General features: G+C 40.1%; 1 protein-coding gene across 1 annotated transcript; it reads left to right on the top strand.

Annotated features, from left to right (window-relative positions):
• The first annotated feature begins 743 nt into the window (after window positions 1-743).
• adipor2 (adiponectin receptor 2) lies at window positions 744-27,345 on the top strand. Its single transcript, XM_058625410.1, has 9 exons — window positions 744-899; window positions 13,772-13,823; window positions 13,906-14,193; window positions 21,518-21,703; window positions 22,676-22,847; window positions 23,412-23,598; window positions 23,738-23,925; window positions 24,336-24,529; window positions 25,215-27,345. The coding sequence occupies exons 3-9, from the start codon at window positions 14,107-14,109 to the stop codon at window positions 25,341-25,343; spliced, it is 1,143 nt and encodes a 380-aa protein (XP_058481393.1). The 5' UTR covers window positions 744-899; window positions 13,772-13,823; window positions 13,906-14,106; the 3' UTR covers window positions 25,344-27,345.

The raw sequence follows: 27,345 nt of genomic DNA, 5'->3' as shown, positions 1-27,345 counted from the left end.
GCAGACAGACAGATGTGTGTATTTGAGTGTGTTGTGCAGTTTGTTCTGTGTCAGTGTACATTCATGGTTGTGAACACCGCAGGCCAAGCGAGCAGAGAGGACACAGAAAAGGTCAAAAAGCAGATGAGGCACGATTCACAACACAAGCTCATTTATTTATTTACTTTTGGTCATGGTGCAGCTGCACTGTATTTATTATTATTTTGTATAGTTGCTCAACACATGCGGTGAGGATTTACAGTTGCAAACGTTAGTTAAGAACAACAAACAAAACAGTACTGGCTTTAGGCATTTGCTGTATAAAATGAGCTATTTTGAAAAGGACATAGCTATACAAGCTATACGTTTTAGGTTGACCAAACATGACTGAAACTTGCTCCGTTTCCACGTGGCAGCAACTTGTCAAACGAGTTTCTAACTGAAGGACAGTCAACATGACGTAACCACCATGCAAATAAAATGATGTTTAGCCCAGTCACTTAAAGCTGTTAAAACCTGCTCAATGTAATGTATCCATCACAGAATTTGAATTATTAAAACTTTTCACGTTTCAACTCTTTACTTTATCCACACTTTAACCTCGTGGGATATGGAAGTGTTAAGAAACTACAAACTTACTAAGGCTTGTCTTCCTGTTCCTGGTCGTCTTGTGATTGGTTGTTTTTTCCACGGTGCGCTCTGATTGGCTGCGCGGCGCTCATGCGACCGGCGTCACCGACTGATTGCCGCCCTCTGAAGCCTCTGGGTCCAGTCTGGTGTAACGACAACCAGTTCATGTTCGGAGTCCAGAGGCGCAGATCGACAGCACAACTCCGGCTGAACTGAATTACATGACCCGGAGGACGGACTCCTCCGCAGTGAGCAGGACTGGTTAAAGATTACAACAGACTTTTGCCACGGTAGGTTGTTATTTTTGTTGTTGTGTGTTGTTTTGTACTGTTAAACGTCACCCGGGACTTTTCCGGAGCGTAACGTTAGCGCCTCTCTGGATGTCAACTGCCAGCTAGCAGCTTTGCTATCCAGCTAATTCTGGCTGTCAAAACAACAGAGAGGGGCATAATCTGCTAGCCACCGCCACAACACAGCTCTGCTTTCTCTCTGCGGGGCATTATTGTCCACACAGAGCCTGTATTTGACATGGTTAAAGACAGATGCGTCGACGTGGTGAGCTGTCAACAAACACATAAACCCGGTTTAAGAGTTATCTGGCTTCTTTTGTATGTTAGCGATGTAGCAAGCTCACTATGTCGATGTAAACAAACCCTGGTCTCAGCCTGTCGGTGGGCAGCAGTCTGCTTTTCTTCTTCTTCTTAATTTTCTCAACAACACACGCTGTATGAATCGTGAGGTGAAATATCATCACACCAGTTTCATTTTACAGAAAAATAAACGCTGCTTTGTGTGTTCCTTGTCAACAAGGAGGTAAATGTGGCAGGAGTTTGGGGTTTCTTTGTCTCGCTTGCTCGCCAGTGTTGAACTGACTCGTGTGCACTTTAGCTGAGTTAACATCGTTGGTTTCTGTGAGAGAGACTCTATTATTATATTGTTGCTGATGCAGGCAGATGTGGTTAAAGGTACTTTTTTTTGGAATAACTAGATCCTTACAAAGTGTTGTTGTCAAAGTAAATTCCAGCTGATACAGTATCTGGCATCAGTTTTAGTCAAATAGTGTTCAAAATCACTGGCTCACTGTCAGATAGAGAAAAATATAAATTCTGATAAAATCCCCAAACCTAATATTACATAAATGCATCACAAAGCACACACTGTAAATATGTATAAACAAAGCAGCAACAACTTTTTAACCAGGACCTCTTTATTTCTTTTTATGTTTTTAGTTATTGTAAAGTGGTAGAAATGCATTCTAGGAAAAATGTGCAATTCTGATATTCATGAAAATATTAACAATAGACAACTTAACAATATTCTATTGTGTAGGTTTGGCTCCGTTTCCCTCCCTCATCCCATAATAAAGTTAGTTTTAAAGAAAGAAGACCGCTGCTGCATCTGGAGTAGGTGTATCCAGTATTCAAATTGGAAATAATTCCACCACAACTCCAAAAAAAAATAGAGTAATCGATTACATTTATTTCTCCAGGAGGGAAAAGAATAGGGCCCTCATTCAGAAAAAAAAGATTCCAATAAAATGTAATTAAAAGTGCAGTTACACAGACAGAGCTTGTGCTTTCGTTATACAAAATGGTTGTTAACTTATGTTTCAAACTGTTCAATGGATAAAAATGAGTCGTCCTTCTTTTTTGTCTTCTGTAATTTATTCTTCTTACAAGAGCTTCTTTATTTTAGCATTTTTAATTACTTGTGAATTAAAAATAAACCTGAGTAAGTTCAGCAACATGCACTGTTTCGCCTGTTATGACAGTCCAGATGGAGACAATTCTGCTTTCTGTGGAGCTTAACTCTTTGTAGCGTGCAGTAATTGTTTTATAAATAAATGATGCTCTTGTGTAAGATAGTATAAGTAGATTTTGTTGTTGTTGTTGAATGTCAGAGACTTGAAGACCTGAATTGAACCCAGTCTGTCTGCTCTAATGTGCCTGTGAGAAAATTTATGGCAGTTTTACAGTAAACGTTGGTCATTTTTTGTAAAGCACTCGCTTATCTATATTAGGAGATGTCATTGGTCTGTCAACACTTCATAAACAATTATGCCTGATACTCGTAATGAAGATGAGATGGATGAATGAAAGTAGTTAATCAGCCATCGATCATCACCACCAGAAATATTATCATAACAGCTGTAGGCAGCATTTACTGGCATTTAGCCTCGCGACAACTCTATTACTTTCTACAGCATGTGTTCTGTATATAAAGAAAGACAAAATTCTTCATCCAGTTCATATTTCTTTTTAATGATGCTGGCTGCTTATCCTGCATATGCACAATGATCCTCCCATTTCTGAGTTCAGTTTTCTACAAAGCATGAGGTCATGTCATAAATATTTTATGGACTGGGCAGCTGATATCCTGCTTGTCTTAAACCAAAACTTTTCATGACCAAAACCACTCTCAATCCCATTTTTTATTTTTAATTATGTTTGTTTGTGTGAAAGTTGATCCTGTAGGGCTTTTGTTAATATTTGAAACTTCATGTTTGGCTCATTTTAACAACACCTGAAAGAAGCTTCATACTATGATCTGTAAATATAACCATATACACCCATCTCTGCTGCTACACATCTATATATCAGTGCACTTTTGTGTCTCAGCCTTGGAGGCGAAGCAGACCCATGCATCATTTTATATTTAGTAATTATGTTCTATACAACAATCCAGGCGACAACACCACAGCATATTTACCATATACGTCAATGTAGATCTTTCAAATTCTTCTCACCAGTGCATTTGCAGAATTCTGTTGCTTGAGTTCCCTTTGTGTGCACAAACTCTCACCCTGCTACACATTGGCCGTTGAGCAGTACATCATGTTTAGTGGAAGTACAACTCTCTAGGGAGTTTAGTGTATAATGAAGTCGGTCTGCGAGAGTGTGCCAGGCATGGGAGCAGCTAAACATAGCTTCTGAAAAAAGCAGCGACTTTCATTGCGGAATTAATTGATCAGCGTAAAGTAGCCGTCTTCTTCTTTCTTAAAACATGTTTTCTTCTTGTCCCCATTTGTGCTTTTTTCCCTTTTACAACCCTCTGGAGGTTTGTGTGTGTGTGTGTACAAAATGAAAAGATACTTCATATTGTTGCCTAAGTGAGTATGTGTGCACATATAGTTAACTACTCTGTTCATAGACGCAACACTTACATCATTGAGAGAATGTTCTTATCTGTATGTGTGACGTACAAATTTAACGGTGCTACTATTTGTAGTTTGTTACTATTTTGATTCTTCATTAATTCATTAGTTAGGATTATTTTTTTTAAATGTAATATGCCAAATCATTCACAGGTTGTGGCATCTCACATGTGAGTCATTTCTTTTTTCTCACTCTTTTGGAATGCCGCTTTGACAAAAAAACAATTTGAACTTTAGTTTGCACTTTTGAGAAATTACAATCATAAGTAAGTTTTCCTTTGGCCTCTCCCTCTCTAGGGGGTGGCCACATCCGCACACTTGATTTGGCAGAGAGTTTTACTATAATAATTGTAAGTTGAAGACATCTTGTTATATCTGCCCACATTCACATAATAACCTTGTGTTAGGAAGAGCATAGCACGCATGCTTTTAGATTTCCAGTACCTAGAAAGCAAAAAAAAGCAAGCCGTAATTAATCATTTGTTTCACATCCTGGTAGGAAACTGAGAACTGGCATTATTTGGAGCTAACAGACGTAAGATGTTAACTCAATATAGTCAGTAGTTGTGGGTTTAATTTTCATCAGAACATTAAGGGGGGCTATTTTTATCCTTATACTCTATGACCCACATTTTGGCTACCACTAAGCGCTTCAAAAACCACTGCATTTTGGTTACACTTCATTTATCAACAGTGCCAACAGTGAACTGACCTTCTGTCTCTGTGTGGTGTTAAGGTGCTTGTTTGTTATTACTGTTTTAAAGCAGGGGTGGGGAAAGGTTTCTCCAATCAAACTCCATTTCATTTTTATTTCAACTGACAAAAACGTCTTTTAAATATCACGTATATGTGTTGTTGCCTGTTTGTTTGTGACTTAATAGTCTCATTTCAACCAGGAGATGAGGTGTTTTCGTGTGGACGTATTTCCACCATCCACCATGTCTGCCACACACGTGTAAATACTCTGTTGTGGCCCTGTGTGGATGGTGTGATTGAGTGAATAAGCGTGAGTATGTGTGTGCTGCTCACTTCACACTGGTTGTCTTTGTTTATCTCTCCATCATAAGACTGTTGGCAGCCTCATCAGGAACTCAGTGCTGTACCAGGAATGAAGGGTCACAAGGGGACACGCATCAACACACTAACCCGAGTTATAAACCCACATGTTTTCTTGATATTCAAGTTTCTCTGTAGGTCGATCTCTGTTAATTAGAAAAAAAGACAAGTCGGAGATCACCTTCCCATTTTGTAGAAAAACATGTTGAACAGGCTCGTAAGTGTCTCTATCTATTAGTTTCTCATGAAATAGTCTCCACCCTTTGGAAGCTGCAAGTAGATTAGAGCACACAGCATAGTAATTATTTGCTCTCACTGGCATTCAGGTGTAGCTGTGTGCAACTAGACTCAAAGCCTTTTTCATTAATATGGGCGTGTGTGTAGTTATGTTAAAGTACTGGTCTCAGTGAAACCACACAATCCCATTGAGCAGTAAAAGTAGTCGTGTGGTCACCAGCAGCTGGTTTTAATCACTGTGAAGTTGTCCCACATACAAAGGAAGCACTGAGACGTAAATGGCACCAACAAAAAATGATTTGCCTTCACATTAAAAGACCCACTATTTAACAAATAATGTATTAAAACTATAATGATAAATAGTAGAATAATAATAAAACTGTAATTTACAGCAATTGGTGGATTTTCTTCAAAATGTAAGAAATTAAATTATGTTTTTAATTTTCTCTTGCCACTAGAGTAAATCATTTAATGCCATTGCACCCCAGAGGCTAATAATGTTCAGGTTTAAATTTCTTTGTAAGAACAAAACCACCAGGGGCAAAAAGGAAAGGAATTGTTGACGTCAGTACTGTTTTTATGTCTGTCTGAGTCACTTACGGTTTAATAAGAAATGAGAACTACACTACACCGACATTTTCAAACCACAAACCAACTGATTTTTCAGTGTAAAGCAGCAGTGCTGTCCTATATTTTGTTTTTGCTCTTTTTCCTTTCTTGCTCTTTTTTTCCCTTTTATTAGAGGTGCGAGATACAAACAATTCACAACAAATACATCATTTAAAAACAATTAATCAACCTTTCCCCTGTGTACTGTACCCAAAACTAATCTTACACATATTACTACTTTTTCTTACCATCGTCATGTTGACGGTTGACAACAGTATTGCTTTTATTGTATAGCATGACTATGCTGAATGCTGAATATTCGCAAACAGTAAAAGAGATGGACACATGACAGGCGGTCAGAAGTCAAGTCCGAGTTACATGTACATGACGTGTGATGTATGTGATGTGTCTGTGGCTTTTGGACTGACTCCTCATCTGTGATAGTGCATGTGTTTTGGTTGTTCAAGTCTGGCTCATTTAAAAGGGCAATTGATATGTTGAAATTTGCATCAGAAATTTTAATGAAAACTGTCAGCTGCCTGGATCTGCACTTAATATGCACATCTTAAACATATCAAACATGTTTGATACTCAGTAGCAAATAAAAGATACACAGATCAGAGTAAACATGTTTTGCGTGAGGAGAATCTGCTACAGTAGTCCCGTATAACCTGTTCTAACAGTTCCTGACTCGCATGAAGAAACCGATGTAAGGTAACGATAAAGCTCAAGGTCACGCTAAAGCACATTTTCTGCTTTGTGGTCCAATTTTCTAATCACAGTGCAATTTTCAAACATAACACACCAGTCTAATAGCTCAGCATTTATGGAGTCAGTAGAAAATAAACAGACTTAGATTTTTAGACAGACTCACTTACTGAAGCAGAATTTGTAGATTGTAAACATACATATTAAAAATAATTTGGAAATAATTAAAAAACGTATGCGCTGCTGCTTCCTGCATGACATCCTGTTTTGTTTTTGTTATATTAGGGATGCACGGTATTATCAGCATGATATCGGCATCGGCAGATATTGCCAGAAAAATGTCTACAGTAGGCTAAATAAAGAGGCTGCTGCCTCCTTGGATTCTGCACTGGTGCTCTCTACAACTATTATTTTTTTGTGTTTATTTATTTTGCTCAATGAAGAAAATGTATATCTACATTTAGTAGGCAAAATATTATGTTAACTTCGCTACTGAAGAGGCTAAATGACCTCTGCATATCGGTATTGGTTATCGGCCCAAGCACTCTCCCCTCAAGTCTCCTCTCCTCTCTCTCTGCTCAGTTGGGTTTGGAAACTGTGAACAGTCTGTCTACACATGTGTGAAGAACAGCCAGCTTTGTCTTTGCAGCATGTGGAACAACTGCACTGTAATTGCACAACACAGTTTGACCTCTGTCCTATATTTGGTTTTTGCTCTTTTTCCTTTCTTGCTCTTATTTTCCCTTTTATTAGAGGTGCGAGATACAAACAATTCACAACAAATACATCATTTAAAAACAATTAATCAACCTTTCCCCTGTGTACTGTACCCAAAACTAATCTTACACATATTAATACTGACGTTTGACCACAGTATTGCTTTTATTGCATAGCATGACTATATCTAATCATATAAAGTGACATTAACATTCTCTCCACAGGGTTCTGTAAATTCTGTCTCCATTTAATCTGAATGTTACCTTTTCCAACCTCAGTGATTTCCGGTGATTCAAGGATCCGTTCTTTCTCAGCTAGCGCATTTGAAGTAATCCAGTTTTTCATAATAACCCTTTTTGTAATGTACACAATGAAAGAATACATCTTTTCAAGTTTGGATGCCGCACTGCTCCAGCTATGAAAATCCTCCAGTATACATGACTGTGGTGTTAGAGGGATTATTAGAGATATTGTTTTGATCATTGATGTCTTTGTCATTCTGAGATCTTAAAAAGCTGGACGTCCTTTTTTTGTTCCTTGATGTAGACTTAAGGGTCTTGAAATACAAAACTTTCTTTGTTGCCAAACCCATATTTCTGTAGTACATTGAACATAAAAGGCCATTCAACTGCGATCAAAGGCTTCTCAGCCTCAGTAGTACCCAGTGCTGCAGAAGAGGGACTTTAATTTCCACATGGAATTAGAATACCGAAAATGTCTTGGTTTTATCAGGAGAGTATTGATTTTTCATGGAGCCAATTGATCATTCGGTATCTGCTCTCCATTTACTCAATGGAATCAAGCTGCAAGGAAGTTGGTGAGTTTTATTATCCAAGTTTGCCAGTGTAATTAAACACATTGTCTTCCTTAAGGACCTAAAACTGTTGTTAAACTCCAGTGAAGCTGTGAGCTCTTCAGTGGCATAATGTGAGTCTTTGCAGCTGTTCTTTCTATGGTTGCCATTTATTTGCGTATTTTCCGTTAAATCGACAGTCCCAGTTTTGTGCGAGCTAAAATTCTGCCTGAAGACTACAGATGAACAATAGCCATTTGGCTAATTCTGCCACATTCACAGCAATGCTTATTTATGTACATTGTCCCTGTCGGCTAAACCAATAAATTAAAAAAGCCAAAAACGAATTTGTTCTTGCGTATATTTGGCATTTTAAGGGAAATTCAGCCAATATGCTGAACATGTTCAATATTGCTGCTCCAATTCTTCACTTGTATCCCAGTGCAGTTGTATTTTAGGGAAGTTAGGCATGGTGTTGTGCTTAAGAATTCACGATGCCAGCCATCTTGACAGATTTCTTGCTCTTCTTCAAATAATCCATGACCTACAACAAGACAAACAGTGTATGTCTGCACAGTCAGGCAGTCTTCAGGGGCAACTGCATGTCAGACATGCACAGAATGCCACAAATCAGGTTTATTTAGTCAACGTCTTCTGCACTTTCTCAACATCTTTGAGTTCCATTTCTACTCTTCTTTCTCCTTTTGTTAGCAGATGCTATCACCCTCCTTTGGCATCATCTACTGCCAATCTTCTTCTTGAAGATTGTTTTTTACCTTTGTCTTAATATTTTAAATGTATTTGTCTCATATTCAGGCTGCAAATGTTTTTTTTTTTTTACGTCATTTGCAGAAATCCTGGTTTTATAGTATACATCATTGATACTGAAGAGGGAGAACATTTTCATTACAGCTACTGCCACTAAATCAGTCAGTAAATGCTTATTTGATAAAAGTTTGGAAGACAGTCAACAGTAATTTAGAAAGAGCCAGGACAATCAGAAGTTGCTCACATGTACATGACTACTCATTGATTTTTTTTATCTAGTTAGTTTGTAACCAGTCCTTAATATGATGAATTCATTGCTGTCACTTTTTAACATGAAAGAAATAACTTGACCAGAAATAACTTGAGAACCAGTCAATTAGAACTGACCTTTTTTCTTTGGTTTTCATTTCGATTTTTTTTCATTTTAATTTGAAGAAATTGCTTAAAGATGAACCTTATCATGTGTTGAAGTATTGTGTCAGCTGACTTTTATCGGCCTAAGTGATACTGTGAGACATAAGGTCACAGGATCTCTGCAGTCAACGGTATTTATTGGATTATTGAATAGGTCAGTAAGGATTTGCCTGCCATAGCAATCCTTTCAAAACAGCTGGACAAATATTGTAATATAAAATGGGGGGGATTTTGTAGTTTTACATCCTTACACTTTATACCAGTATGTACAGTATTTCACCTTCCTGTCTATAAATACAATCTGTACTGATCATATGTATCAAAGGAACAGTTTTCCTATTGTGCTGATTGACTCTCATATTTACCTGTAACGTAATTTAAATCACTTAATTTAATAAATATTCATGGGTTTTTAAAAACAAATCAATTGCTTTAAGAATTTCTATGTATCTATCGATCTATCGATCTATCATCCATCTATCAGTAGACAAACCTTGCATCTCTGAATCAATTCAGTGTTTGGACCCAGTATCAGACAAGAACTTGCAGTGACATGCAGCGCAGATAAGATGCACTGTGTGACAATAAACTAAAAATAAACACACTGTAAGGACAAAGTCGGAGCTGAAGAATGTTTCCCGTAGTGCGGCATTAACAAAAAAAACACAATGAACGTGTGACGCAAATCTTATTTCTTTTGACCTTGTTTTTGTAAAAAACAAACCACATAATGTCCTCGATACGTTTATTCTATTGATGTCCAAGGTGAAATTGATAATTTAAAGATTATAGATGTCCCTCATGTCAGCGGCAATAATTGCTACGGCTTTTAAAAATGTTTATATCAATGTTATCACAGTCTGCCAGACACGTATTGTATCGTTGGCTGCAATGGATACACACACACATGCACTCACAGCGTTGTGGCGATTGACCTCAGGGGTCGAATCAATAGCATCAATATTAAAAGCTCAATAGCATCCATGGTTAAAAGACAGTAATGCATATTAATGGTATTGCGCTCTCTAGTAGCTTCAGGGTCGGTTCAGATTGCCAAGAGAATAAACATTTTAAAAATTAATACAGGAGTTCAGTGAGTGTTCAGTGAAAGATTTTGCTTTTGTAAAATTAGAGTGCATGCGTGTTTCTAAATATTGCTGACAGAGTTTTTCCTTAGTTGAAATAGTTGGAAAAGCAAAGGCTTTTGACCAAATTTTATTAGACAAGAATTATAAACTGTTGCTCAAGGGAACCTTTTTTGATTTTTTTTTGTTTTTTACCCAGCAGACTGTTCCTTGAGGCTGCTAAAGTTTTTCTCCTCTGTGTCTATTCCTCTGTCTCACCATGCGTTTTAACTGTCACTGCGGTGGGACGTCTGATCTTATTTTATGAGCCGCTGAAACTTGCAGAAACAGTGCAGATTGTGAAATTGTGACTATAATTGTTTTGTTTCATGTGGATAATAATTGGACCTCACACCGGGATTTTTAAGGAGGAAAAAAATAAGGGCGCTCACAACATCATTCATTAGCTGCGATAAGGTTTATTATACAGTGACATTTGCATGTAGCAACTTGATGAGTCATCTTGTATCCTGTTGTCGACAGGCATTATCTCTCTGCTATACACTGGGAACTCAGACTTTAACGCTGGATTTGTCTCACTCAGACCCCTGCGACACATGGGTGTGTGCAAATGTTTTCCTCCATTTTCTCAGTATAGTGACTTCTTTTCATCTCTGTATGGGGCCAGTATGTTCAGTTTTGTCTGCCTACTGGGGTCGTCCGGTTTGTTCTTTCAAGCGCTACGTGTGTGTGTGTGTGTGTGTGTGTGTGTGTGTGTAATTGTGTGCTGTTTGGACTAGTACTTGCAAATAATATGCTATTGTACATTATAGATATGATATAATAGAAAAACAATGAAAGTCAAGTTGCTGTTGGCTGCTCTTTATAGGCAATGTTACCTATCTTTGAAACGGATATTAAAGTGTTAAATTAGACTTTTTTTTTTTATGCGCTTCTTTGCATCATATACTGTTTTTGTTGTTCTATCCAGCTCTGGAAAGCAACAGGTATGCAGAGTGGGTGTTGTAAAACAGCTAATAGGACCATCTTCTTTTTCTTGTATGGAGTTTAATGGCAGCCGACCATTTTGGAGTTAGGAAACTCCTACACTACCCAGTTTGTCATATTCTTTCTCTCTTCTCCTCTCCTGTCTTAGCAGAGGCCCAGCACCAGCTCGCCCTCCCAACTGCCCAGTAACCTGATTAGTCAGAAGCTGCCGGAGAGTGTCGCTCACTCTCAGATCACCTTATTTACATTAGGCTGAAAGAATGGAATCATTTATAAGTAATGCCAAAGAAACCCTGCCAACTGCACCGTTTTAAATGGCTTCAAATCTAATCTATCTAAATCTATCTAATCTCAGTTTTAGTTACACTTGGCTGTGACAGACCACTTACCAAACAGAGGAAGTTTCTGTGATTGCATTTGTTGAAGAGAATAAAAGTATTGATATACTGAAAGGGCTACATTTATGCCTGCCATCCGCACCACCCCACCATCTGCAGGGCTGCATTTTAGCCCGGGTGGGTGAAAATGAAGACCATTGGCAACAATGATGCAGTTACCTGCATTAATTTCCTGACCGGTTCTTATCAGCCTCAAATCAACCAGCAGCTGTGGACAAAAGGCCTTATTAAAATCCCTGTTCCATTGTTTCTTCTCATCAGAAATACCCCAACAAAAAAAAAACTAAGCAGAATCAAAGATTTTGAATAAATTTAAATATTGCAATTATTTTGACAGGTATTGTGATTGCGATATGATTCGCAACACCAGAGGGAATGGTCATTTTCACACCGTTATTCTCATTTTTTTTCGAAAAACATATTTAAAATGATTACTGAGTGATATTTGTGCAGAAACAAAGATGCTCTCTTCAGTCTGTAGAATAACATGTGTATTGACACTGACTATTTCTGAAATGGGGCTAAATCTCTCGTCTTGATGTAAATTGTTCATATTATAAAAATGTTTCTGTTAAATACAGATTCAGTAAAATAGATGTAGCTCTTATGGGAAAGATTGAGTGGACATTTTCAATTTCTCAATGTAGAAGTGTTTGATTTAGATTTGGGGAACTCGCGCTCAGGCCAGTCACCTCAGTTCAAATTGTCTTTTTTTTTATTATCATAATCACAGCACAGAAAAGTGGCTGTGTCTGCTACTTGGTGTCATCAGGTTATGAAACCCTCTACTTTCCCTGATTCATTTTACATTTTTTTCAGTCTTCTTCCTCTTTCTCTCACATGTCACTTAGCTTGCAGCAGCTGTGGCTGTGCTTGATAACAGTCATCTTGCACCTTCTCACACACACCACCACACCTATTCTCTGGAAAAGCCAGCTGTCGTTGTTGTGGAGTCTGTAATCAGTATTTGCTGCTGCTGCTGAAACGAAACTTAAATATCTGCTGGATTTTTATGTGGCGTTGGTAATTATTTCTCTTTTTCACTATGAACATGCAAACTGTTGTTGAGCCTCCATGTAATTGCACAGGTTAATGTGACCAATTACATTTACTGGTTAATGATATTTAGCCACTAAATTGATGGGTCCACCACTATTCTCCAAAGGAGACTGTGTTCCCTGCTACTTATCAAGGGACTGGTAGCTGCTGTTGTGCTGTTTAATAATCTTAACAGGCTAATTATCTTCTTTTATGTCTTTTTATTCATGTTTATGTACTTTATAGGTATTGCCCTGCAAGTACCTGCAAGAAAACTGTATTATACAAGTGTGTTATCTGTGTCTTTTGCTCCTTGCCTGCTTACATTGCCCTTTAATAGTCTCTGTGTTTACAAGTACATACTCGGGTGTGTGTGTGTGTGTGTGTGTGTGTGTGTATGCACATGCCCTTTGTGTATCTGTGTCTATTCCCCTTGAGTGTCTCATCCCCTAAGGTATGTGTGTGGTAGCACAGACGTTAAATGAAGTGGTTTGGTACTTATGTGTGTAATGTGTGTAACGTGTGTAATGTGCGTGTTGGAGCGTAGCATTCTATTTGTGTGTCTGTGTGTGTCTGTGTGTGTGAGAATAAGAGAGGCATTGAGAGATCAGCAGTATACTGATATAAAGTTGCAGCTGCAGTTCCTATCACTTTACGTGACACTAAATCCTTGGTTGTGAGTGAGTGTTTGGACACATGCAGACATAAATGGGTCCAGGTCAGTCACACACGAGTGCATGAAGGCTACAGGCCTTCACAAGGATAAATCCTCCAAACCAAGGACCTCTGATGCGTCTGCATTTACCGTTTCATGTTTGTTGCTCACCCATGCTGCTGTTGACATTATGACAATTCTTTCTTACTAAAAAACTATTATAATCTTGGCTTTGTAGAGGTAGTGTTATGACATAACCACCACCTGTTGGTCTCTGTCAGTGAGAGACAAGTCATAAAATACTTTTTAATTATAGCAGGTTAATTTATGAGCCATCTTGGCAGTTGTTCATCCTGAGTGTCACCTTCTGTGGAACAGTGGTTAAGCAACTTTACTGTCAGATTCTTTCTGTGGAACCTTGTTCCTCAACAAGGTGAATTTAATCTGCATTATAGTGCATTTGCCTGGTAGGAAACATTTGTGTGTCCGTATCACAATCCACTTTCATATATTTGCTTTGTTTTTGTCTCTCTCTTTTTTTAGTTCTGCAAAGTCCTAAGCGTAAGAGTCATCAAGACTTCAGCCAGGACTTCAGGTAGGTCACCCCGTTTTTGTATCAACGTCTTGCTCAGAGTGCATCTTCTCATCTAATGGCTGTTCCTGTTCTGTCCAATCAGGTTTGGTCCAAAGCAACAACACCCACTCCGTCTCCTGTCCCGTCCCATCTGAGTCCGCTCCAGTTTTCAGTGGAGGTGCAGGTCCAGCGTCTCAAGCTGGACGAAGGAGAGACAAGTGGGGCTGAGCGCCCCTCCTTTGTGCTGCGACACAGAACTTCGAAACTCGCAGAACATGCGGCAGCGAACACGCCTACAAATCCCATGAGTCCCCGGGAGAAAGCGGACACACCCACCTCAGGTTCTTCCAACAGTCACCTCACTACCACCGAGTGCGCCTCACACAATGGGGTGAGTATCATGTGGTATGTTCAGAGCCATCTGGTGCGATACGGGTCAGTCGGTCTCACAGTAAAACTACTCCACAAGAACACACACACACCCGCACATTCATAATTAAATAGGTGTTTTTAGCAGTGAGGTCAAATATTCTGACCGTTTTTTTGACCACAGTCTTTCAGGATAATAACTAACTTAACACACACATTGTGACACCTAATGTAAAGTAGGCAATGAAAACACACACTCTGACTTGCAATTAGTTTATAATCATTTGACCTCAGTCTGTTTTCTCAGTGTGTGTGTGTGTGTGTGTACACAACATGATTAATCACCAGTTCAACTTTGAGGATCTAATGTTGTATCCACAGATTTTTTAAAAGAAGATTAATAACCATCAGAATATAATTTAATCTCACTTTTAAAGGATTGTATTAGAGTTGAGGACACAGTTAGATTTTAAATTTCTGTAGGAAGGTTTTTGGACATGTCTTTCTGCGTGGAGTTTGCATGTTCTCCCTGTGTGTGATGGGTTTTCTCTGGTTTCCTCCCACAGTCCAAAAACATGCAATATGGGGATTAGGTAAATCGTACACTGAAAAAAGCGGTAGAAGATGGATGGATGGATGGATGGTTTTGGGACATTATGTGAAGGGCCTGTTGAATGTGATGCAGCACCCATGTATACATATGAAAGATGCATACAAAAGGAAGTGAAAAATAATCAAATTGTAATACTTTCAAATGAGCAGCTGGAAAATGCAAAGGGGAAACGATAAGTATTTTTATTCCTAAACCTTCATGAAAGTGATTATATAAAAGTGAGAAGTGAAAATGGGCTCAGAATGTGTCTTTCAAAAGAAAACGACACACTCTGTGAATCAAAGCTTTTATCTAAAACTAAGTCCACTCCAATCATCATAACGAGAGCAGTTTGACATTTATTGCTCATGGGGGGGAAAGTGCATTACAAAATCTGCCAAGCAGGTTTTTGAAACTTGGCACAGTTTGATCCTGAGCCCGTTTCCTCGAGCGTTTCATCCTCCGCCCTCTCTCCCTTATTATTGACAGACTCACCATCTTCAAGGCTTTTCAGACTCAGTGAGTCACTTTGTGTCATAGTAATTAACAGTGCACTATCCGCCCGATGTTCTGCTTTAACTCCACTCCAGAGTCCAAAGTGATGCGCGCATTGAACGACTGCAGACCTCGCAGTCCCAGAATAGACCCGTCACGTCTATAAACGGACATGTTGCGGGAAAGAAATTAAGCACTTTAACAAAAACATCATCAACATTAGTATCCTGTGATTGACCAAACAAAAGCACCACATCCTCTCTCTCTCTCTCTGTCGCTCCCTCCCTCTCTCGCTCCCTCCCTCTCTCTCTCTCACAGTGGCATCACTTGTGACTTTGTGTCACACACAGACAAAGCTGCCGCTCTGTTGTTCGGAGTGAAAGGCAATCGGCACTGAGTCGAAACACAATAGTGTTCATGTGTGTATTGAGACTGCTTTTTTTGTGAGTTAGCGCGTGGCCTTTTTACCTGATGTAATACAACACGGTTACCTGAGAGGATGCTAGGGGCCCCCTGCCCCAATCTGCGAGGGCAGGCTGTCTTTAACACCACACGGTCTGCCTGTTGAATTTTTCAGCATTTTGTGCAGACGTTTGTGTGTGTGTCTTGAAAGGTGTTTTTGTGTGTGGTATAGGTTTGGTTTCACACTTCCTTTTTCTTCAGAAAGAGGTGCCTTTCAGAATTGCCCGGGGGGAAATAGTTTCTTTCTTTCTTACATTAGTTTGACTTATATTATCTGTCTGGTTTTGTTTGAGTCACACGGTAATTGTATTTATTTTATTTCCCGTTTTTAAGGCTCTTATAAACTTGTGTCCACTGTGACATTGTGGTGTTTGTGTGTGTCTCCCTGATCACACCCTGCATTCACAGAGCATCATTTTTTGGAAACAATAGCTGTTTACCTGCCAGAAAATCCCCAACCTACGACCCAAAAATGAAGTGTTTCATTTGCAAGTGTGACGCCGACCGTAAAGATGTCCCTAAAAGTGACGCATGGTAGTTAAACAGCATATTTTTCTGGTTCGTCCGTTTCATTTGAAACATTGACTCGATGTAGTTTATGTGAAGAAGCTTTTTGTTTGGGTACGTTATTGTATTTTTACACGTATATTCCCTCTAAGCCTTATTGACCTTTAAGTTAACATGTAATATAAAGTCAGTTGGTAAGAAGAAGAGAATGTCAGCTGGAGGAATTCCATGACACATCCACAAATTCAACTATAAACAACAAAACAAGATAAAAATCTATAAAGAGTGAACAGTTACCTTTTAAACTGTTTGGACATTAAAGCCCACCGCACATCCTTTCTTTGTGCAGATTCTTTTTTTTATTACTGTGATGCGTCAATGCCAGGTCTGTGGTATGAGGATGTGACATCTGATTCCTCTTCCTCCTATTGTACCTGTCCAAGCAACAATAGTTATTGAAGCATTATTTAAAATCATTATTCATTAAACCATGGTGTCGACTTCCGGCAAAATCTGAACGCCTAAAACATTAAGGTCATTAAATATGACCAACTCGAGAAGTTATTGTAAGAAGATCAGAATCAGATTGAAACATTTATTTGCATTCTTCATGGTATGCTTTATCTGTGCTGTAGCTTCATTTGAGGGCAGAATCATCTTTTCATCAAGAAAACAAACTATATTTAAAGTATATGCTTCCCTCACTAGTGTTGAAATCCCTTGTTTGGTAAAACTCTAATAAAATGAAGGAAAAAATACACAATTTCCATGCCCTCCGTAGTCATGGGCGAGAACAGAGGGAACAGTTTATGTTGTGGGGGCCCAAACACGGCATCTGGTTTTCAGAGTCAGACATGTGAGTGTGTGGAACATGCATCTTTGGGAGGGTCTCGCCATATTTTCCAAATTGTTACCCATCCCAAGAGAGCAATTGTGCCTGTGTGTGAGTCACATGTTGAATCCCTCTGCCTGTGCTGCTGTGCAGGGGTTACGGTGTACAAGGGTAAGCTCTTCCCTATTTGGACCATCATAGATTTAGGCTCTCCTGTCATTGGTGCACACCGTTTTAGCCGCTCTCCCATTGGCTGCCAGCCGTTTCCTGTGACACCACCCTTGCACCCAAACGTCCACGTGACTTTTTGTTTGTGTCTTAAGTTGCATGTTTCACAAAATGATGGAGATCTACCCTCAAATGAGTCTCTTGCTTCACTTCCCTCTGGAACATATCTCCTACTTTCGAGTTCAGCAGAACTGATTAGAGCAGAGTCTCCTCATAAACAAACACACAGAAACAGTGCGTGTGTGTGTGTGTGTGTGTGTGTGTGTGTGTGCGTGCGCATGTGAACAGCCATTAGTGAGTTGGAAATCATTAGCCAAGTGTATATACAGAGTAGTTAATCAGTCTGAGGGGAGCTGGGTGTATATTTTTCTTGTATGAGTGTGGGACAGAGGACTTGATTGGTCCTCAGGGGCTTTTAAGATTTCCTCAAGTCTGTATGTATATCATTTAAAGCTTTGTGTTTGTTTCTTTATTCAAAGAAGAGCAAACAACAACACTGAAGGCGTTTTTTCGTCTTTGACAAGATTGTCTCAGACAGATCTTTCATCCAATCCTCCTGTCAACTATTTTTAGAGATCCCCTGCCCTCATCCATTCAATAAAAGTAAGTTTTTTATCATACACAAGAAAAACAACAGCTCATCTTTTATTTTGCTTTTTAAAGATGAGTACGGATTAACTTTTATTTGGGAAAAAAATTGTTATTGGTTAACATAAAAGTAAAATAATGGTTTATTTAAACTTTTTATGTTGCAAGCTCTTTGGGATTTTGGATTGTTTTTTGGGCAAAACGCCTAATGTCTGCCTTCCTGAAATATAACAGTCAATATGAGGTTATTACTCGCCAACAAAATGACATCACACTCCTTTAGCCTAACGTTAATATTGATAATTGATGAGTCGCCGCTTAAACACAGCGATTGTGTTACTGAGTGTGTTTAAATCAAATTTCCTGACTCGTGAAGGCTCCTCTGTCTCAGGCATTTCCCAGGAAAAGCCTTTTCCGAGAAGTGGGAACATCGCTCTGCTCCCAACATAAGTGACAGACTCTGTCGCACAAACGGGCAGTCTATTAGCACTGACTCCCGGACTGTGTTACAGTCACACACTCTTAAGAGGATACACGGCCAGATTTTAGATCAGAGAGAGTGGACACTTCCTCGAGGGAGGAGATCGTATCATTCGCACATTCATACTTTCACACAGAGAAATTTGACTCCATAACCTCTGCCATTATGACTAATGTGTGTGGCGATCAGGCAGCTGAGGTTGAGTCACGTGTAGTGGAGATACTGTGTTCATCCTAGAAGTGCGTGTCTTTGTGTGTAGGTATCTGTGTTACAACTTTAGGACCTTGTTTGGTATCAACACCACTGTCTTTGTCAGGAACAGTAGTCCTCATTTTAAGCTACACAGAAACAGCATTTTGGGAGCCCAGGAAAGCCCAGTGTCCCAACAAGAATACCTACGGAAAACTGTGTGTGTGCAAGAGAGAGAGAGAATGTAAACACATGAGTGCATTAGGGATAGTCCACATTTCCAAGAATCACTCCTACACCTCTCCTCCTGTCGCTGTGACTTGTTATTGGATCTGATGACGGCAGCGCTGGCTGAGCCGCTGAAAACCAAACCTTCTGCATCACCTGTTGCTGAACCTCAACGCTGTGGCTCTTTACAGTCTGCAGTGAGTTTAGCACAATCGAACAGATTGTGCAAACGGCTGTTTCTGCTCCTTTTTCTCCAGTCTTCTTTACTCCCTCAATGTGTAAAAACACCCACAGCTTCCTCTTTACGACGAAAGCTTCTGTGTTTCATACGGATTAAAGGCTGAGTAGAAGACGCACAACAGCAGTGTTGAGCAATGATATTGTTGTTGTTTTTTTCGCAGAATGTGGAAAGAATCTGTAGAGTAGGCACTGTAAGATGACTTGGAGGAAACTGTGTCCCTCTCTAAGGAAGCTTTGTTTTGCTTTGTTTTTGCCGTTGACATGATTGAAGTCCAGGTGGTGTGGACACTTGCACTGGACACTCAAACCGGACGCAACAGAACCAAACAGAACACAGACTGTGCAGTAGCTCAACAGCTGTAGCGCTCCAGTAAAAAAGGGTTTTCCCAGTGAGGAGGTGGCTGATCATAAATCAAGTCAATGTGCAGGTTGTAGGCTAAATGCTTTCTCTCCCTGCATTTTACTGAGCTTTCTTTTTCATTCTGTTAACTAGAGCGTGTGTGTGTGTGTGTGTGTGTGTGTGAGACATGCTGTCCATTTACTTCCATCCCATTCTTCTGAATGCCTTGTGTGAAATAGCAGTGCATGTGTAATATGTACCTGAGTGTATTGCATCATTTGGCCCAGAAGCACACCAGGAATGAATGGAAATGTGTGTTGTTGCTGGCTTGTCTGGCTTGTGATGGTGTATTGAGTGTGTCCTTTGTCTTTATTGTCTGCCTATGCTCACATGCACACACGCACGCAGTGTTTCACTAACCCTAAAATCAACTCTTAATCATCAAAAACAACAATATAAAAGCAGCACATGCGCTATCTCTCTCTCTCACACACACACACACACCCTTAAAGAATAAAGAATATGGGCAGCATCTGGATTTAAGCCCACACCCACATTACATGCACGCATGCACATACATGACAGGGCATTACTGAGACACACACACACACACACACAAAGACTGCAGAGCACACGTGACTCCTTGGCAGTCGCCCAGTTACCCTCTGCTCACGCTCATGCGATTTTACTCACTCACTGACGCGTCCCCTCACACATAAACACACACACACACACACAGAGTCGATGTCAAGTGTCACCTTTATCTTGGCTTCGAAACACAGTGGATTCATGTGAGCGCTTAATAAGAACCGCGCACGCGTGTCACCTTCGTGCAGTTCCACAACGGACGACGGCGGTTAAACCTGATGCATTATTAAGCAAGCACGTGTGACACTGTGCACAAGTCAGACTGACACACTCAGACTTCTGTCTGTCCAAGAGACACAACATGGTCAACAACACATAAAGTCAAACATGCAGTGTGAGTGTGTACTTTGCTGGTGGGAATTCAGAATTGGGTTAGTCATGCATTATATATGAGACAGGACTTTTCCTCTCTCGTTCTCGCTGCTATTCTCTTGTTCTCTCATCTGTCTCACCCTCCTCCTCCTCCTCTGAAGTAATGATAAGAGCAGAAGGTCCATCTTTTTTCTAATCATATCCTCATCCTTTTATATGGGCCTTGTGTGTGTGTGTGTGTGTGCGTGATATATATCCACCTGAAACCACATAAAATGTTATTGTTTTTATTGTTCCGTTGTGTGTTCACCTCTGTGTTGGTCTGCATTGTTTCTGTGCGTGTCACTTATGATGAATGACTGTTTTCGTCGTGAAGCAATAGCCGTATTAATTCTGTCCCCGGCTCCGCGGCTGTGACAGCTGTTGTGTTAGATTGAATTCACGCTGTCTGTCTAATCCTCGGGTTTATAAATGGTCGGTGTCTTCGTCGGATCAAACGTCAGCTCGGTTTTTCTTAAAATATACTTTTGCTTGATGTGACAATCTGTATGCGGATGGATGAGACGACTCAAACTGGGCAGTTTCGTTCCATGGTCCCAACTCTGTTGTCCAAACCAAGCAGAGGGAAATCTGCTTGATGATTGAAAACCTGTTTCTGTTGTCGTGTAGTCATTTTTTAAATAATAAATAATAACTTTTACAATTCATTACACACTGAATGTTGATCTGAATTTTTACTTACAAAAAAAAATCATCTCCCAAAATATTTTCCCCTACTTTAAATAGAATCTTTCAGTATCTGGCTAGGTTTATCCTGTTAACTTTCATACTCAGTACATTATTCATTGATTCATTAATACAAAATGAATCCTTAATCATTTAATTTCTTCACCAAAACTCCAAAAATTCCATTATTATAGTCAGCTAATCCAGGTTAATGCTCAGTGGTGGTTTAAAGTCTTTGGTTGAGACCAAAACAAAACAGATTTCTTCAATTTTCGACTGTGTTGCATCACCGTAAACATTTAACGTACACTCTTTAGTCACAGTTTATGCAAAACGGACACTTCACGTCATCCAGCGAATGAAGCTGAAATATAAATGTGCTCTTTGTTTGAACAAAACAAAACAAAAATGTCCTATTATCCCTAAAACAGTCCCTCTGCTCTAACACTGTGTCTCTGCTCCTTCTTCTTCTTCTCAGAGTGACCCAGAGTGTGACGAGGAGAGAAGAATAAAAGAGGAGGACGAGAGAGGAAGAGAAGAAGAAGAAGAAGAGGAAGATGAGGAGGAGAAAGAAGAGAAGAGCTGCGACGAAGGCTTCATGGGAATGACTCCGCTGCTGCAGGCTCACCATGCCATGGAGCGGATGGAGGAGTTTGTACATAAGGTAGTGACTCACATTCACAGACACTGCTGCAGGTGCAGGTTCTCTGGTGTCTCTTTCACAACCGTCGCTCTCCTTCCATAACATCACAATAAATAACCAGCGTATCATATCTAGTTTATCAGCGATAAAAACAATTTTTTACAGTGTCATTTGTGATTGTGCAGGTGATAAACGGCATTTGTCATTTTTATTGTAGGCGTTTACAACAGGGACATGATTATGATTGTGATATGTTTCACAACACATTCTCAGAGGTTTATCTTCACGTCCTGCAGACGTTCCTTTATATGTTGCGTGGAGACGGACATTAAAAGGTTAGAGAGAGACAGGTCTCCGAGGACTGCGCTGATATGTGGACTCGCATGAGCTCGTACAAGCGTCTCCAGCTTGGTCTAATATTAACACGCGCACTGAAATTGCAACCAGCATGTTGTAAATTAGGGAAATTAATCATTCTGCAGATACACTGTAAGCGCTCTCTCTCTCTCTCTCTCTCGGTGTCTCTGTGTCTCCCTGTGTCTCTCTGTTGGGGGTGTTTTGCTGTATCGGGACTCTTGACTTGACTAAGTACTGTTAATTTGACACTGATGACTACATTACACTACACACAAACACACACACACACAAACAAACACAGTTTCACGCAGTGTTCCTTTAAAGGACTTCCGTTCATTTGGACCGCTTTACACTTAACCGCAACCACAACTTAACTCTTATCCATAAACATTAAAACAGTTCCTCAGAAACGAGGTTCTGCCTCATTAGGACCAGATTTAGTCCCATGAGGACTACATGTGAGTTTTTATGTCTTTACACACACACACACACACACACACACAACACTCAGCACAACCAAGCAGCTGATTCTCTCTCTTTCATTTTCTTCTTCTTTATATTTCCTTTTCCAAACTTTAATGCTAATGCTGCTGATGATGATGCTGATGATGTTTGTGTCCCTCGTTAACTCGTCAGGTGTGGGAGGGCCGGTGGCGAGTCATACCTCACGACGTGCTCCCCGATTGGCTGAAGGACAACGACTACCTGCTCCACGGCCACAGACCGCCCATGCCTTCGTTCCGCGCGTGCTTCAAGAGCATCTTCAGAATCCACACGGAGACGGGAAACATCTGGACACACCTGCTAGGTAGGACACACCTGACATTCTCAACTTTAACCTCATGTCCTTAACTTCACTCTCTAAGAAGTACATTTAACAAGCTAAAACAACAAATAACAGCAAGAGCAAACACACACACACAAACACAGACTGGGATATTTACCATAACAACAATAGTATTTTTGTTTTCTTTCTCTGGGTCTATTTCTGTATCGTAATAGCAGCCAATCTTCATATCTAACCTGACTCGTTAGGTAACCAGTCTTGTGTGAAACGTCACATGACGTCACAGCCAATCAGAGCTGTTGTGTAGAGAGCTGAGCTGAGGTGGTTTATATAAGAAAACAAAGTATTTCATCTAAAATGATATTTATAGTTTGGTTGACCTTGGAATGTGTTTGAATTTGTGTTTTTTTAAATATATATATAAACCTACATGAAATCTTTCTAGTTGTCCTCTGGCTCTAAAATGACTAAATGACTAGTAATGTCCTCTACTGCCACCTGGTGGTCCGTGGGGACTACTGCGCCTAAATATTTGTGGTCTTTGAGTGATATTTTCTCTCTCTCTCTGTCTCTCTCTCTCCACAGGCTGTTTGTTCTTCCTGTGTCTCGGCCTCATGTACATGTTCAGGCCCAACATGTCCTTCGTGGCTCCGGTGCAGGAGAAGGTGGTGATCGGGATGTTCTTCCTCGGCGCCATCCTCTGCCTGTCCTTCTCCTGGCTCTTCCACACAGTTTACTGCCACTCTGAGGGCGTCTCCAAAGTCTTCTCCAAGTAAGACGCTTGGACACACCTGGGCAAAACCTCCTGTTAGTGTCACTCTGTGTCTGCAAACCATTTACCCTGTGTTTCTCCCCCTTTCTCTCTCTCTCTCTCTCTCTCTCTCTCCCTCTCTCTCTCTTGCGCGCTCCAGACTGGACTACAGTGGGATTGCCTTCCTGATCATGGGCTCCTTTGTTCCCTGGTTGTATTACTCCTTCTACTGCTCTCCTCAGCCTTGTTTCATCTACCTGATAGTGGTGTGTATACTGGGACTTGCTGCCATTACCGTCTCCCAGTGCGACTTCTTTGCCACACCACAGTACAGAGGAGTCAGAGCAGGTACAGTGATGTGTTGTGTGTCTTGTTCTATTAAAGTGCAGCAATCAGTATTTTGTACTGGCGATGGATTCATTTTAGAGCCGTGCCGTGTCACACTGTTCACTGTGATGCTGGAGTTAATTTGAATACAACACGTGCAGAGCTGAAACCAGCTGTTAAACACACCAAAGTTACAAAATAACCTTGTTGTACTCCCAATGGAGGCAGCAGTGGACCCACAAAAGACAGAGAAGCTGCTTATTAATAAAGGATTCAATTTACAGGATGACAAACCCAGACTGGGTGAACTGACTTTACAGAAACCGAGCATAAAATGAACAGATGCATTCAAGGAACCCCGTAACTCACATTGCTTCTGCACTCCACCAACCTTTGCCTTCCTCTCTCTCTCTCTTTATGTGTGTGTGTAGGAGTGTTTGTGGGTTTGGGGCTGAGCGGCGTGGTTCCCACTCTGCATTTTGTGATCAGCGAGGGTCTGATCAGAGCCACCACCATCGGTCAGATGGGTTGGCTGTTCCTGATGGCGACGCTCTACATCACGGGAGCCTGTTTGTACGCCGCTCGTATCCCCGAGAGGTTCTTCCCGGGCAAGTGTGACATCTGGGTGAGTTTCAGACAAACAAGTCATTATTTTTTTCTTCCCTGTGTGTTTCCATATGTTCACTTGAAAGGAATCCCAGAGTATGGGCAGATTTCTTTTTCTTTTTTTTTATGCCTCTGTACCCGGTGACAGCTTGTGCCTGCAGGCTTTATGTCTTCATGTTGTCTTTGCTTTCGTCCTGTTTTTCTTTTTTAACACAATATCTCAAGAACACCTTGAGCGAGTCTCTTTAAATTCTGCACAAACATTTAAGTTCGACTCAAGGATGAACTGAGTAGATATTAGTTGTCAAAGTACTAAACTGATGTCTCAGGAACGTCTCCGGGGAATCCTTTCACGTTTGGTGAAAACATTAACTTGAGCTACTTTTCTTACATTCACTGAAATGCAGAGATTCTCCTGCCAAAGTCAAATGTGCAGTTAATGTCTGAGGATCCACAGAAAGAAAACAAGCATGTGTCCAGGCATCTTCCCCCTCGTCCTGGAACCCAAACAATGTCCCACTGTGTCCGTCATACGGCAACAGCAAACTCTAGAGAAAGTCCAGACCCAAATCTGCAGACATTAGCCAGCTTGACTTGATTAGAAACTGGTGGTGAAGGCCGCGGTGGAGTCACGTGTCATGTGAGTGTCTTTATGTCCCTCACACGCATGTTTATTTGACCCCGTCTTTCTTTCTCTTCCCTAGTTCCACTCCCACCAGTTGTTTCACATCCTGGTCGTGGCCGGAGCTTTTGTCCATTTTCACGGCGTCTCCAACCTGCAGGAGTTTCGCTACACGGCGGGAGGAGGCTGTGCAGAGGAGGGCGCTCTCTAACACACACACACACACACACACACACACACACTCACTCGTTCACGCACACATTCGACAGGGAGGTACCAGTTCTAATAATATGCACAGAAATGTCACACAGGCTTCTGCGACGCGTGCACTCGGGCGTTAAAAATGCACACACGTGCGCCCCCCTGGAGACTGAAGTGGCTTGTTCAGTGTGCGTTTTGTATGCTTAAATAAACAAGAATGGACTCTCAGGGGGCGCTATAACAGCTGATCTCTCTGTCCTCTGACTTTGTCCATCCTCCCTTTTTGACTTCCAAGATGGTGCGTTTTTTAAAAAAGCCGTTTCCTGGAAGGACCGGCGAGACATTCATGACCTCCCTCCTGTTATTATTCGTTACTAAGTGAAAGAAGACATTTCGAGGTGTTTGCCGAATGCTGTTTTCCAAATTTGAGTATGAAAAAAAAAAAGAAGACAAAAAAAAAAGAGAAAAGGAATTGACTGGAAAATGTCTTGAATGAATTTCTTCTGCGATTGTTAATCTTGTGGGTTGAAGATGTTTCCGGCGGGTGGGCGTGGTTATAAGTCACTTTAAAGAGAGAAAAAAAAGGACCCTTTTTCCATATAAATAAGATTTCTACCTTTTGGGTTATAGATTTGTATGAAATGTATTATTAAAAATAACAAAAAAAAAAATTAAAAAAAAATCAAAATAAAGGCCGTCACGCGATGGCAAAAAAAAAAAAAATTAGATAATAAATCAATTAAAGACGAGGAGCCGAGGTGTTTTATCTACATTTTGTTTATTATAATTAAAAAAAAAAAAAAAAGAGGTGCAGTGGAGTGAAGAATAGATTATTATGCAAAGACGAGGAGGAAATCTAAAGGCACAACGCTTCAAACTTTGCGAATGAGCAGCAACTCGTGGACTTGCTCGTGTTTTGTTTGTGGTGTCGGTGGAAAGTAACGACTCAGTCGCCCCCTGACCTGAAAACCCTGTTATGTATATATATATATATGTATATATATATATATACTTAAACAAGGAGATAATGGAAGAACTGTGCTCCTCTCACTTTGCTTTTCACTCGTGTGTTTTCTCCCAGACGTCTCAGACTCGGAGCTCGGGCCTTGTGAGTCAAACCTTCTCCCGCGCTATTTAAACCAAATATAAAATTCAAAAAATTCAAAAGCGTCTCCTCGATGTGTAGCCACTTTCATTTATCTTCTTACTGTAAAATCTTATCGTCTTATATTGTATATCTGAAGAAGAAGAAGAAGAAAAAATAATGAGAATTTCTACGCCCCAGATATAAGTTTATTCTTTTTCTTAATGACCTTTAAAATAAAAGATAACGGAGGTTTTTATAAACAAGGCCGCACAGTCCATTATGTCATATTTGGTACTGTAAAACTACAGTATTAGTACACATTATTGTGGTTCTCCTTCCCCTTGGACACGCGATGATGTTCAACTCAAAAAAAGATGACGTTTTTCTTTGTCTGACTCGATTGTACTTTAATTTATCCACTGCTGCTTTTTGGTATTATTATTATTATTATTATTATTATGTTATTATTGCAAGCTTTAATTTCACTTGTTTTCTTTTCTTCTTGCTCTTAATATTCATCTGTTGCTGTGGTGAGACAAAAAAGACGAGAACAGGGAACATTTGTAACAACAAAACTCCAAAAACAACACTTTATTTGGAGGTTAAAACAAGGTGACCTTTTAAAAATGTCACACCTGCACAATAGAATCTCTTTTTCTTTCTTTCTTTCTTTGTTTGATTGTTTGAAATTTCGGTTTGTGAGTCTCTGAATGAAACCACCAGTTGAATTCATATTTGAATAAACAGCATATCTTCTGGTTTATTTTTCCATTTCTTTTTTTTCCCATCTTGTTTCTATTAATTTATTTCTCTTGGGGAGTGCATTTCGTCTGTTGAAGCACATGTTCTGTTCTTATGGGAGTGTCTGAATGCAATAGACCTTTATATCTGCTGTATTGTTCTAATAAAAAAAAGGTTTTTTGAA

Source organism: Solea solea, chromosome 3, assembly GCF_958295425.1.
Source record: "Solea solea chromosome 3, fSolSol10.1, whole genome shotgun sequence".
Taxonomy (NCBI): Eukaryota; Metazoa; Chordata; class Actinopteri; order Pleuronectiformes; family Soleidae; genus Solea; species Solea solea.
The sequence above is the reverse complement of the archived record's forward strand: the minus strand, read 5'-3'. Positions and strand labels throughout refer to the sequence as shown.